Source organism: Dendropsophus ebraccatus, chromosome 4, assembly GCF_027789765.1.
Source record: "Dendropsophus ebraccatus isolate aDenEbr1 chromosome 4, aDenEbr1.pat, whole genome shotgun sequence".
Classification (NCBI taxonomy): domain Eukaryota; kingdom Metazoa; phylum Chordata; class Amphibia; order Anura; family Hylidae; genus Dendropsophus; species Dendropsophus ebraccatus.
The window spans coordinates 37,026,746-37,041,310 of NC_091457.1; the positions used below are offsets into that span (position 1 = coordinate 37,026,746).

Sequence of the window (14,565 nt, forward strand, 5' to 3'; positions counted from 1 at the left end):
AAGAGGTAGGTGTAGGGTCCTTAAAAACGACTTCAGGGACTTAGGCAGGAAGCTTAACACTATATATAACACTATATATAAATATCACCTGTACCAAGAGCAACACCAGATCTGCAGCTCTCAGGATATGACAGGAGTTGTGGTAAAGATGAACAGATAATCCTCTGATAACCGTTGGTGCTGTAAATGGAATTATTGATTGACTTGTGACCCACAGACTGCAGCCACAAGAATCCTCTTCACAACCATCATTTGTCCTCTCAGAAACAACAGATCCCAGCAAACCCTGAGAGCTTCATAAGTATAGGGCATTCTGAGAGTTGTAGTCAGGTTTCTGTGAGGCCGCTTACAATACCGACTGGAGCATATACTATGTGTATACGCTATGGCCGGGATTCCATTAATTTTCAATGCAAAGTAGCTTTTGAATTAGTCATGGGCGTTGTTGCAAAATACAACAACGGCAATGATTAATTTAAAAAATACGCTGTGTGAGCCGTGTAATAGGCTCAGTAAACAAGATCAGCGCTCGTTTACATTATTGATCAGGCCACCATCAGCCCATTTAATAGGACCCTTACTATATGAAGAGTGACTGAGCATGTGTGTCCATCAGGTGCTGTTGTTATACACTTTGAACACCAGATGGTGCTCTATAATTAAAGCAAATGTCTTAAAGGAAAACTATCAGAAGGTTAGACAAATCTAACCTGCTGATATCTCCCTATTGCGCATGGGGCACTGAGAGTGAATGTAAGTCTCTGGGGGTGGAAACCTTGCCCCAAGTGCTCCAAATGGCTTTACTAGATGCTGAATTAAACTACAAACTTGTTGGAAATGGCGCTGAGGAGGAATGTAATAAACCTACGTTCATCCAGACATAAAAACAAGAATCTGTCTGCAGACATCTTCTCCCAAAAACACGCATAAATAGCAGCAGGCAGGAGTAAATAGTAGACATTATGGGGGAGATTTACCAAAGGGTGTAAAATATACACTGGTGTAAACTGCCCATAGCAATCGATTACAGCTCAGCTTTCAGCTCTGGTAAAATGAGGTTAGACAAGCTGTGATTGGCTGCGGTGGGCAGTTTATACCAGTGACTATTTTACACCCTTTAATAAATCTGGGCCTATATATGGAACAGCAGTGCTGCTCCAGTCAAGCTATGGTGTGTGTATGAAACTTAACAGAAATTCATAGGTAAGTTCATCAGTGAAAGGTGTCTATAGAAATGTGTGCTTGCAACTCTGTCTAATAGGGTTTCTCAGTAAGTAACTTACAAACTTTTAAATGTTATAGTTCGAGTTTTTTTCAGTGAACAGTAAGACATTGCAATGACCAGATATACTGAAGTGTGAAAGAAGGATCTAATATATGGGGTAAAAGGTATTTTTTTTTTTCATAGGCAAATTTCAGTTTATTATTTGCATAGACTTAAAGACACAGAAAACTGAACCATCCTGATTAGTTTTATTAATCAGATACATCCATATTTATTAACCATCACCAGATACTGGCAAACATACAGTGCGTGGGTATGTTCCCACAACTGCTTTTTTATGCGAAAAATTATCATGATCATTAATGGCACTCGTCTTTATCAAAATACAGATGTTTTTCACGTAAAAAAGACATTGTGGGAACATAGCATGTGACAGTATGTCAACAAATTGAATAAATAGTACAATAATAGTGCTATACAATTTACCAATCTGATACTAAATTCACTGCTCAGATTGTCTACAGTAGAGGCAAACTATCATTCAATATAGACATTTTAACAATTCCCATTCATTTGCAGAATTAAAAAATTGGCCTTAATTTTAGAAATGCAAAATATTTTAATTTATATCCACACCAAAATCTGCATGTAACTCATGAGAATTTAGTTGGGGATTTTGACACAGATTTGTTGACTGACTGTACATCTTTACATGATGTATCAACCCGATGCAGCCTCATAGAGACATACATACAGTCAAAGCCTAAAAAAGTCAACTTTGTGAGTAGCTTAAATGGTCCCTGATGTTTCAGCAAATTCCAGGAATGAATGTACTGGTGAATGTAAGGAACTTTCCAACATATGTTATCAGAGAACAGTGCTTCCTTCTCCACCTGTCAGGTGATTGGTTCCTGAGCTGTGATTGGTTGCAATCTGAGACAAGAAACTCACCTGTCTGATAAATCTGGGCCAATATGCTAAAAAGGGTTTGTATATAGAAATTAATTTGTGATATCATGGCTGGCATTGCTATGGGGGGAACAGTGTGATTGGCACTGTTATGGGGGTAACTGTACAACTGTATGAGGTACGTTGAGATATATAAGGTACATTTTAAATTGTAGAGTCACAAGATTTCCATGGATTTCAGTAGGGCTTTGTGAAATTTTGGCAAACAATATTCAAATCTGCACAGTTTTAATGAATTAGCCTTGGCAATAGCCTTTCAGTCAGTATTTCCTCTGTATATAGCGTACTTCCAAATCCATTTCCATTTTACTCTCTTTGTCTTCTATTTTTTTGATTGCCATAGGCAACACCTGCAAAAATACCTGCAGCAACTAAAGCAAAGGCTACTCCAGCTGCTGTGTAGGTCACTGCATCCGTCACCTGAAAAGAATAGAGAGAAGGGTTCATAGTTTAGTTACCTGCTCCACATGTTCTATCAAATGCCCCCGTACAAATCTCACAACACAAGTTGAGTTTGTGGCTTGTCCTTTCCCCAATCCCCAACCCACAAACACACACTATCTATCTATCTATCTATCTATCTATCTATCTATCTATCTATCTATCTATCTATCATCTTAAAAAGATGATTCACAGCACTCAGGTATTCCGTAAAGAAAATAAAGTGTTTTATTCCACCAAATCAAGTAAAATCCAAAAAACAACATGCAGCACTTTACTTGCTTCACAGAATACCTGAGTGCTGTGGATCAGCTTTTTGCTTATTATTGGGGTTTCTGGTCAGAACCATCCGCTGGCCCCTTATACCTGGGCCTTCAGATCTTTGCTGCTTTTTATCTGCCGTATGTATTATTTTACCTGCAACACTTTCTACAATTAGGCTATGTTCACACATCCGGTCTCTGCCCGGATCATCGCAGTACCGTTAAGTACCGGACGGAGGATTTGTCCGGCCGCAGAGCCCGCCTGCATCAGAGCTTCCCCCTGCACACTATGAAAGTCCATAATGAGTGCAACCCCCATTGGATCCAATAGGGGTTGCGTGCATTATGGTCTCATTGCGTGTCCATATCCACGGAGATCCAAGTTCCTGGATTAACTGACTGTCTCACCGCGGATGCAGAAGCTGACCATCATGACAAGTACACTTTAAGTGGCTGTAAAATAGACACAAGTGAAACTAACTCCTTAAAGTGACCCTGTCACCCCCTTTTTGCATACTGACTTCTCTACACAGGTGTAAAGAGTACATTTTGCAGTTTTCATACCTTATTTTATATCATACGTCATGGTGCTTGTTCCAGTGAAAAGTGATCTTTTATCACCTGCCGATTGTGCTACCTGGGTGGCACACCCACATCGCCACTGTAGGCCCTGCCCCTCCATGACGTCATTGAGGCATAGGCCCCACTTCCCTCAGCAGCCGTTGGTATGGTCTGACCTAGAGGGGGTGACGCCTAGACCTTTAGGCCGGCCTGATCCAATGGTCATTGAGGGGGCGTGGCCTTGGCAACAATGATGTCACAGAGTGGGTGGGTCTACGGCGCCATTGTGAGGAAAGGCTAAGTGTCGTTTCGGTCGAGAAGCTTCACCCAGGTGGTACAATTCACAGATGATAAATGATTACTTTTGACTGGAAGAAGCACCATGACTTATAATATAAAATAAGGTATTAAAACTGCTAAGTTTACCCATTACACCTTTGTGGAGAAGTCATAATGCAAAAAGGGAGCGACAGTGTCACTTTAACTAGCAGGCTGACCAGGGCTGTTTTTCTTTTCTGCTTTTATTTTATGTATTTTGTGCAGGAGACAGGTTTAACGGACAACTTTTAGGACAGCCGTCATTTTGAGGCTGAATAACTGCTGTTATTTAATAATGGCATAAGTGATTTCAGAATAAACGGCCATTAATATGAAATAATGGCCATTATTCAACCTCAAAATGATGGCTGTCCTAAAAGACAGTGATCAAACAAACAGAGACGAACAAGACATTGTGGGAACATAATAGAAAAAGTTAGTCTAAACTGTACCTGATCAGAGAAACCTTCACCATATCTAAGTTCTGTAGCAAAATGTTCACAATTGTGACTTGTGAGGCTATATTCCTTTTTCTCATCCACTTCTTTTAGTGCTCTCATTACTATTATTTCCGTTGAGTATGGTTTTCTGTTCTTGCCATCTTTATTATTAACTCTGTAGGTGTCCCCATTTGCAACATCCTGAAGACGTTCTTTCTTGACGATAACCCAACCTCCAAATGCTGAGGATAAGCTGGAGAGACCAGTTAAATCTAAGGATACAAAAACAATTGTTTTTATTATTGTAGTCTCAATATAAAGCATTATATTAGACACATATTTAGATATAAGAAAAAAACATTTTTATCCCCTAAATGGTTAAAAACAAAGGGGTTTTCTCATTTCACCATTTCTTTTCAAGTTAGCCCCTATCTTAACAGTAGAAAAAAGTTGAGCATTGGTGGGATTGCCCACCGATCTTCAGAACTTAACAGAGTTAACCATGCATGTTTGACCACTGCTCCATTTATTCTCTATGGCAAATATATATACTTTTGCAATATCTTATCAAAGGACATCTGTTTCTACACTCATCAAGATCCGTTCTTGCTTCTTCCTCCCTCCTGAACACATCACTCTGCAAAAACTGCTAAAATCTCAAGACAGATCCGCTCACTAAAGTCTATACAAGTCATAAACAGAGTGATACACACAGAGACACTGCTAAATGCTCCGGTAAGAGTTATATTGCACCCTAGTGTTTGATTTACAGCTTATACTGCTCAGTACTGCTCTATAATATCCTCCATGCTGCTGCTTCTGAGGGTATGCTATAGATCGGATTTTTGTGCGTGTGTGGAGTATGGGAGACATCACAGCAGCTAATCTGCACCAGATATGACAACTGAAAATGAGCTTAACTGTGATGTTAAAGGGCCTTTTCATTTGTGACATTCTTATTTTACAATGTATCCACCATACATTTAATGCACAAAGTATGCCTTATTAATTAAAAAAAAGGATTCAGGCACACAATATGAATGGTGTGGGTATAATATGTATCTATAGCAATGCAATTTTTCGTGACGGGTACTGTATTCTTCAAAAGCAATTGTTAAAATGTTTCATTTTACACCAATTGACAAATTAAAGTTTAGTTAATATACATTCCAAAATGAATTTCAGCTATGGAATTCTTACCTGATAAATGAACAACATATCCTTTTCCAACATAAACACCCCAATGTTTATAAGCAGGGCGAAAAAATTCAATCATGTCTCCACGTTCTGGGTAAGGACCCTGGAAAGAAACACAAAAATGATACACTTTTTTTGCCTTGTATTGAGTTTTAATTAGTTTGTAATGAAGTTTTTAACAAGAATTTTACTATGTCGGTTATTTCAAAATTAACAGGAAAGGTGACAAGTATAATAAGTTATAAGGTGATAAGTTAAACTGTAGATCTCCCACCAATGGCAAGAACAGCCCAAAATGAATGCATTTGAAGATGCCAAAGGGGAGGTGCAGGTGCACTGAAGTAAGTGAGCTTGTCGCTCTAAGATTTGGTCAGTGCACCTGCGATCAGCAGTGCGATCAGCAGTAAAAACAGCAACCCAGCCAACATTTGACACTTGGGGCCCAGCATAGTTTTTGCTGTGGGCCCCCATAAATCTTAGCTACGCCCCTGCCTTAGGGCCCATTCACACTGAGTAAAACAAAATTCCAAGCAGAACACCCCCCCCCCCCCACGGACTCTGAATCCCGCCTGCCTCAGTGTCTTAATGTAATGTGTTGTACTCCTCCGCTCTCTGCCGCTCTCTGCTCAAATTGCTATCATGGTCCTTATAGTGTGTTCACAGCTCCAGATTTTTTAATATCAATTATGGAATACAAAGCCAGGAATGGATCAAAAATGAAGTATGTGTATATAAAAAAAACTGAGACTTCTCTTCTTTTCATATCTATTTCTGGCTTTGTGTGACATGCCAGTGAATGCATGTGGATAAAACCATGCCACCATGAATCACCAATGGCTATGCGTTGCTGCTGAGACTATCTGCAACATCAAGTGACCAGTGGTAAATGAATTGGGATGTAGTTCCAGTCACATGGGTTCATGGGTATGTGTTTTACTACCAGATAGCCTTTGGTACTATTTGCTGAACAATCACTGCGCAAAACCAGATAAACCCAATAGATGTTTTTTAGTATGACTTTCCAAACATTGGTCTTAAAGGACAACTCCGGCGAAATTTTTTTTTGGCTTATTTAACACACATTACAAAGTTATATAACTTTGTAATGTGGTTAAATACCCGGTCTGGCCCCCTTCCCCCACTTTCCGACTCCCGACCCCCCACCCCGGAAGTTAAAGAATGTATACATTACCTATTATGGTCGTCACGGTACTCTTCTCCCGGGCGGCATCTGGTGACGTCAGAGCTGGGCGGCGGTCCTGGCTTCTTACTCTTCGGCGTCTTCATTGAGAGTGAATGGGAGAGAGAAGGCTGCTGGTGCACATGCGCACCAGCAGCCTTTTTATTGGCTGGAGCGCATCACATGGCTTCCAGCTTGCTCAGCCCTGATTGGCTGAGCTTGCTAGAAGCCATGTGATGCGCTCCAGCCAATGAAAAGGCTGCCGGTGCGCAAGCGCACTGGCAGCCTTTTCTCTCTCATGGACCCAGAAGCAAGAGACATCGCTGGACGGCGGACGCAGGTGACGGTGAGGCGGACGGCGGGCGAATGGAGTGGCGATCGTCACCGGAGGGATGGTGAGTATGGTGTCTGTGTGCGTCTGTGTTTTTTTTTTGGGAGGTCCCGCCGGAGTTGTCCTTTAAACCCTGTAAAAAACGTGGCCTCACCCTTTGTCTAAATTTACATTATAAATAGAAGCTATATTGCATACGTAAAAGAAAAATGCTAGAACTTACCTGCAATGGCATGTTTTGTCAGCGTTCTCTTTACTTTACAGTTATTGGTCTGTGAATACTGAAAAAAATATAGTGTGGTTAAATGATATCTATTCAATGATTAATGAGATGCACAATCAATGAGATGCATGAGATGTAGTAATTTTATAAGGCTTTCCTTAGTATTTTATAGGTGAAATAATTGTAGTCAGTATATCAGGTATCACCGAAAGTGCTCTCTATGTATGAAATCCTCAACTCGTGACCTATTGGGGCTACTTTTTTTTATTTAAATATCTTTTATTTTTATACATAAAAAAATCAACCACAAAGCTGGGTTTACACTACGTATATTTCAGTCAGTATTGTGGTCCTCATATTGCAACCAAAACCAGGAGAAGATTAAAAACACAGAAAGGCTCTGTTCACACAATGATGAAATTGAGTGGATGGCCGCCATATAACAGTAAATAACTGCCATTATTTCAATACAACAGCCGTTGTTTTAAAATAACAGCAAATATTTGCCATTAAATGGCGGCTATCCACTCAATTTCAACATTGTGTGAACAGAGCCTTTCTGTGTATTCAATCCACTCCTGGTTTTGGTTGCAATATGAGGACCACAATACTGACTGAAATATACGTAGTGTGAACCCAGCCCCATTCATACTTCCTAATTCTTTCTACTAGTTCTTCCCATTGTTCAAAGCTAGGCACTGTACTACCTCCCCACAATAAAAATAATTTGTTCTTCAGGGAACCTTCTTTCCCATCATTTGGGTATCCGCCCAATAATATTTGTGATAATTCCACGGCAGGGTCCATTTGCAGAATGTCTCGCATATACCCCATTACCTTTTCCCATAAACTTTGAATTTTTTCACAACCCCATATTAAATGTAAAAAGTCTGCCTGGTCTTTAGAGCATTTTGGGCATTCCGAGTTAGTTCTGCATCCTCTATTCATTAGCTCCCCAATTATTCCCAGGGATTTCCCCTATGAGTTGGTCCCATTTCCTCTTCAGTATCTCTAATCCCCTATTGGGGCTACTTGATGACTAGAGTTCAGTAACACTATGTGATGATTACATGTCACAGCACAATTAATTATTATCTGGCCCCAATCTTGATAGGGACATCAACCCTCTTGAGAATGACTCCTGGCCTGGCAATCACTGGTACAAATGGAAAAACTGAAAGCGTCAGCTGCCAAGTTTTCTTTAATCCAGGTTGTTGTGGCAGGAATCAGGTTGTGAATCACATTTGCCCTCCTAAAGGAGTCCTGCCTGAAGTCAACATCACATATAACGATGTTAAGGTGCGTCATGTATCTGACACATCAACCTTCTGTTACTTAGGGCCATGACAAGTTTTTTTGGTGCTGTAGGCAAATAGGGCTCCACCAACCCTCCCACCCAGAAAATACACACACACAAGTCTCCAAGACTACAGAGCAGATAAAGCAGATTGCTTATGTGTAATAATATTGTATACCTCTAAATAAAAGTCATACCGCTACTAAATACAAGGAAATACAATTAAATATTATCATCATACATGTCACTTTCATACTGTTACTGACCAAGTCAGTAGTCTGAGACCAATAATACCACTATACCGTCATACCAAGACTGTCACACCATGGCTGAATAATAGCAACATACTGTTACTGAATAAAAACAGTATATTAAGACCAACATTACCAATAATACCACTATTCAAGGAACAAATAATACTGCTAGACCATGACAACAAAGCAAAACAACATAGGTACCTACCCCCAATAGGTAGTTTCCCCCTTGTAGATTGCCAGATGCCCTCCTATAGGTAGACAGTTGCCTCCCGATAGGTAGTTGCCCCACTATAAGTAGGCAGGTGCCCCACATGGGAAGAATGGTGCCCCAAGTAGGTATCTGGTTAGTATATGTCCACTAATGGTTGCCCCCTTGTAGGTAGATAGGTGTGGCCCAGTAGGTATATCCCCCCCTGAAGGTAGTTGCTTCTCTTTAGACACACACAAAAAAAACCTCTACATACTTACCTTTTCTCAGTGTTTCCAGTGCTAGATAACACCAGCAATTACAACCCCCTGGGCTAGATTGGCAGTCGTGCCTTAGGTGGGTGCCTACCCTGCCTACTATACTAATTTATCAAGAGTTAATAAAAAAATATATAAGCAGGTTGAGAACAAGGTAGTATACTGATGTGTATATAAAAGTGAGCACCCCTTGCAAATCCACTAGAAATCATAACATTACTGATTCATCTGTTCCTTATATTTTTTAATTGAAAATATTTTTTAAAATATAATTAATTAAAAATGAGTATTTGCAAAGCATATTGAGCAATAACAGTGTATTATGATGATTCTGATTATTTATCTTGCATCATCATTCTATACACAAAATCTATACAGAACATCAGGATGCAGAACTTACCACGGCAAACGGCCAATCTGTTAGTAGCTGTATCGCCACCTGGGATGCTTTTATAGCAGCGCTTATCATCATTAGGTTTTGCTTTCCTTCCAACTGCAATTTCCAGCAGATAAGTAGGAAACAGAAACCTAAACTAACCAGAAAAGCAGGTTTGTCACCTTACCAGCCATAGTTCATGTTACACGTAAGTCCAGGTTTCGTTTCTTCTCTTCCACTATACGGAAAGGTACATGCCATAGTTTCCCATTATATTAATAATAAAACTATTTATATTCTGCTTTGGCCTGGATGCCAATAAACCTGTCACAATTAAAGGAATTATTGTGAATGCAATGATATAATGCATGACATGTAGACATTTGGCATCTCATTGCCAGAATAGTGCTGTGCAGAAAACATGGTCTGTGCCTCTTTGGGTAATTACCATCCAGGAGAAATATGATGTGTGAACAAGCCCCTAGGTTGAGTTCAGGCTATGTTCATACATCCTATCTTGGGAAGAATTTTCAGGTAGAAAAATGTCCACTAGAAATATAAAAAATCAGCTAGAAAACCAACCATTTCCAGTTGTTTTTTTTTTTTGCATAGCAGGCTGCTTTTATAATTGCAGAAAACACTGACCAGATCAGAAAACAGGAAGTCCTGTGTATCCCAGGCCATCTGAGCGCTCACAGAGAGAAGGCAGCAGGGCCGGGACAAAGGGTAGGCAGGGGTAGGCGATGGCCTAGGGCGCCATCTGGTGCAGCAGCCTTGCTGAGACACAGCAAGGAGTGAGCTCCTTTCCCCCAGGCATGTCCCTGCAGCCTGGCACCATCCCCTGCCCCCCACAGCCTATTCCAGCCAACAACCCCCAACCCCCCTCCCAACAGAGACAGACAGGCGCGGACTGCAGGGGCCGGATGTCATTGAGGCCGCCCTGACACTTTTGGCACTCAGCCGGGTGGCCATGGACTTCCCTCCTGCAGGAAGTAGAGCGTCTGCTGCTGATAGGTGGGATGACAGAAGCTTCCCCCTGCCATCTGGTTCAGCATCGTCTCAGCTCCTCTGTGCACAGACACGGCAAAGATGAAGCGCCCCTCCCCCGGCCGACCCGTCCTGATAGAGCAGCTGAGTGTCAGTTATCTCTCTGCTTCCATTATCTTCCCTGATGCAGCACACCATTTCCTGTACACATGTGGGGGCAGCAGTCCTGTTACACCTGGGGAAGGGAAGGGTGGGGGGCTCCGTTTTCTGGCTGTCTCCTTATCTTTATTTGTTGCAGCAGTCAGGTTTAACCCTTACACTGCTGTTCTGTAGCTAATGTAATAGGGATATCTGAAGGAAAGTAATGAAAGGGTTAAACCTGACTTGCTGCAATATAAGTCACATAAGGAGACAGGAGCAGGGAGAGAAGGGACAGGAATCTGTACTGTGGGTCCCTAATACACACCACACATGTAAGAGAAGCTAGTGCAGTGCATCACAGCTATCCATCAGCATGGAGTTCCCCCATAGACTTTAACACAGTCAACTAGAGATTGTTTGAGCCACTTCCATTCATTTATCTGGACTCAATAGTGTGGTTTGCTGCATTATTGTGTCCTGTGGAACAGTGTAATCCAGCAGGAAGCAGTGTGAGCATAGCCCCCAGCTGACGGTAACTGACCGATACCGGTCACATTATATAGATGTCACATTATACCTCTACCTCTTTCTGGTGGGATTTGATGAATAGCTATGATGCCCTGCATAAACGCAGCATGAACATTAAAAAAAAAATTATATTACATCATATTTAGGTCTCATAATCCCTAAGAAAAAAGACAAACATTTCTTTAAAATAAAGTATTAAAAAAGCCCTAACATGTCACATTAAACTCCAGTGTTTTCCCCCTTTAAAAAAATGACACAAACCTGTGACCAGAATGTTGCATTAGGCCACGCTGCCATTCCTTCACTGATAGCCATGCAATGTTGCTGGGATTATTGGCAATATGGCACGCCTCCTGGTAAAGAAGTGGTGTGCTTTCCGCTGTGTTTGAATGGCCGTCATTTACAGACAAATAATTACCGTTGGTTTAAAACAACAGACCTTTTTTGCCATTAAATGGCGGGCAAAAATGTGTGAACAAAAATACTGTGTGGGAACATAGCCTAAATGTGAAATGAAGACATCAAGCAATTCTTCTGATGCTTAAGTCCTTGATCATGCACTATGAATGATACAGAAGTAGCATCTGAGCAGGGGCTGGCTGGCAAATTTTAGCCCGGGGGGCAAGCACACAGCACTGGCCCATAAGTAGCAGGCTGGCGGCCCATCCTTTAAGGACCACTCTGGCCCTTACCTATAACATCTTCGTCATTTGTGACCAAATATCCTACTGTGCCCTGTGAAGGGATCAGAAGTCACTTTCCTGTATAAGTCTATGGGGCGGCTCAGCAATGACACGGAACGTACCCATAGACAGATGCTAGGAATGCTGGGTGACCTCTATCGTACTGAGTATATGATGCTGGAAAGCTGGTTGACCTTCATCAAACTGAGTATAAGATGCTGTGAAAGCTGGGTGATCTTTATCATACTGAGTATAAGATGCTGGGAAAGCTGGGTGACCTCCATCATACTGAGTATAGGATGGTGGAAAAGCTGGGTGATCTCCATCATACTGAGTATAAGATGGTGAGAAAGCTGGGTGACCTCCATCCTACTGACTATAAGATGCTGGGAAAGCTGGGTGACCTCCATCATACGCAGTATAAGATGGTGGAAAAGCTGGGTGATCTCCATCATACTGAGTATAAGATGGTGAGAAAGCTGGGTGACCTCCATCCTACTGACTATAAGATGCTGGGAAAGCTGGGTGACCTCCATCATACTGAGTATAAGATGGTGGAAAAGCTGGGTGACCTCCATTATACTGACTACAAATACAAGATGCTGGGAAAGCTGGGGTTTCTGTATTTTTTTTACAATAGTTTATATCACTGCTGTGGTCCTGTGGGTATGGGCATTCCTCTTTTTAGAACACCCCCCTCGTGTGTGCACCCCCCATTAGTAAAAATAATAATAAACAAAACAACAAACACACATACTTATATGTATCCTCTATGTACTCCTGTATATAGAAAAATGAAACAGGTGTAGACGGCACTGTGTGGCAGATAGCTCCGGTGGGTGCACGGCCCTCAGGAGTTAGACCCAAACTCCTTAAGAATCCAAACAGTAGATAGGAAGGCGGCACTCCAAAAATAGTGAAAAAACAGTGGTTTTATTCACCCATAATGTGCAATACAACGTTTCAGTTTCTCGATGAAACCTTTTTCAAGCCACACTTGTGTTGCTTGAAAAAGGTTTCATCGAGAAACTGAAACGTTGTATTGCACATTATGGGTGAATAAAACCACTGTTTTTTCACTATTTTTGGAATGCCGCCTTCCTATCTACTCCTGTATATATGTATCCTCTATGTACTCCTGTATATGTCTCCTCCTGTATATATGTCCCCTCTATGTACTGCTGTGTATGTCTACTCCTGTATATATGTATCCTCTATGTACTGCTGTGTAGGTCTCCTCCTGTGTGTGCGTATATACATATATATATATATATATATATATATATATATATATATATTCACGAGGGAATATGCAATGCAGGAAAATTTGGATCAGTGTAACTATATATATATATATATATATATATATATATATATATATACACACAGGAGGAGACCTACACAGCAGTACATAAAGGATGCATATATACAGGAGTACATAGAGGAGACATATAAACAGCAGTACATAGAGGAGACATATATACAGCAGTACAGAGGAGACATATATACAGCAGTACATAGAGGATGCATATATACAGGAGTACATAGAGGATATATGATGTATCCTCTATGTACTCCTGTATATATGTATCATCTATATACTTCTGTATATATGTCTCCTCTATGTACTACTGTATATACTGTATGTATCATCTATATACTTCTGTATATATGTCTTCTCTATGTACTCCTGTATATATGCATACCCCCCAACTTTTGCTGGGGGGAAAGAGGGACATAGCCACGCCCATAACTGCGCTCTATGACCCCATAGCCACATCATCTATTACCATTATATAAGTAACAAATATTATCACCACATAGTTACTTATACCACCATACCACTGGTGCCTCCATCTAGGTAGGGTGTAGTAGTGGAGGTATAGTGAATAAGGGGTGTAGTAGTACAGGTAAAGATGAGGGGTGAGGTAGTACAGGTATAGATATGGGGGGTATTAGTAATACAGATAAGGGGAATTAGTAGTAGTAGTACAGGTAAAGATGAGGGGTATGGTAGTACAGGTATAAATGAGGGGTGTATTAGTAGTACAGATGAGGGGGATTAGTAGTACAGGTACAGATGTGGGCTGTAGTAGTACAGGTAAAGATGAGGGGTGTAGTAGTAATACGGGTATAGCTGAGGGGTCACTGGGGGAAACTGGGGCAGCTGGGGGTGACTGGGAGAGCTGGGGGTGTATGGGGCAAACTGGGGGAGCTGGGGGTGACTGGGAGAGCTGGGGGTGTATGGGGCAAACTGGGGGAGCTGGGGGTGACTGGGAGAGCTGGGGGTGTACGGGGCAAACTGGGGGAGCTGGGGGTGACTGGGAGAGCTGGGGGTGTACGGGGCAAACTGGGGGAGCTGGGGGTGACTGGGAGAGCTGGGGGTGTACGGGGCAAACGGGGAGCTGGGGGTGACTGGGAGAGCTGGGGGTGTATGGGGCAAGCTGGGGGTGACTGGGAGAGCTGGGGGTGTATGGGGCAAACTGGGGGAGCTGAGGGTGACTGGGAGAGCTGGGGGTGTATGGGGCAAACTGGGGTTGACTGAAGGGGGACTGGGGACAGTTGGAGTTAACTGAAGGGGGACTGGGGCAGACTGGGGATGACGGAGGGGAAATGGGAAAGACTGGGGGTGACTGAGGGGGACTGGGGCAGACTGAGGGTGATTGAGGGGCACTGAGGCAGA

At 41.9% G+C, this 14,565-nt stretch overlaps 1 protein-coding gene across 1 annotated transcript; it reads right to left on the minus strand.

Annotated features, from left to right (window-relative positions):
• Nucleotides 1-2,471: 2,471 nt before the first annotated feature.
• On the minus strand, nt 2,472-9,599 carry LOC138789593 (phospholipase A and acyltransferase 2-like). Its single transcript, XM_069968314.1, has 5 exons — nt 9,568-9,599; nt 7,149-7,206; nt 5,418-5,517; nt 4,230-4,489; nt 2,472-2,614 (listed from the first exon to the last, which is right to left on the minus strand). Exons 2-5 carry the CDS (start codon nt 7,158-7,160, stop codon nt 2,501-2,503), a joined length of 486 nt encoding a protein of 161 aa, XP_069824415.1. The 5' UTR covers nt 7,161-7,206; nt 9,568-9,599; the 3' UTR covers nt 2,472-2,500.
• Nucleotides 9,600-14,565: the final 4,966 nt, after the last annotated feature.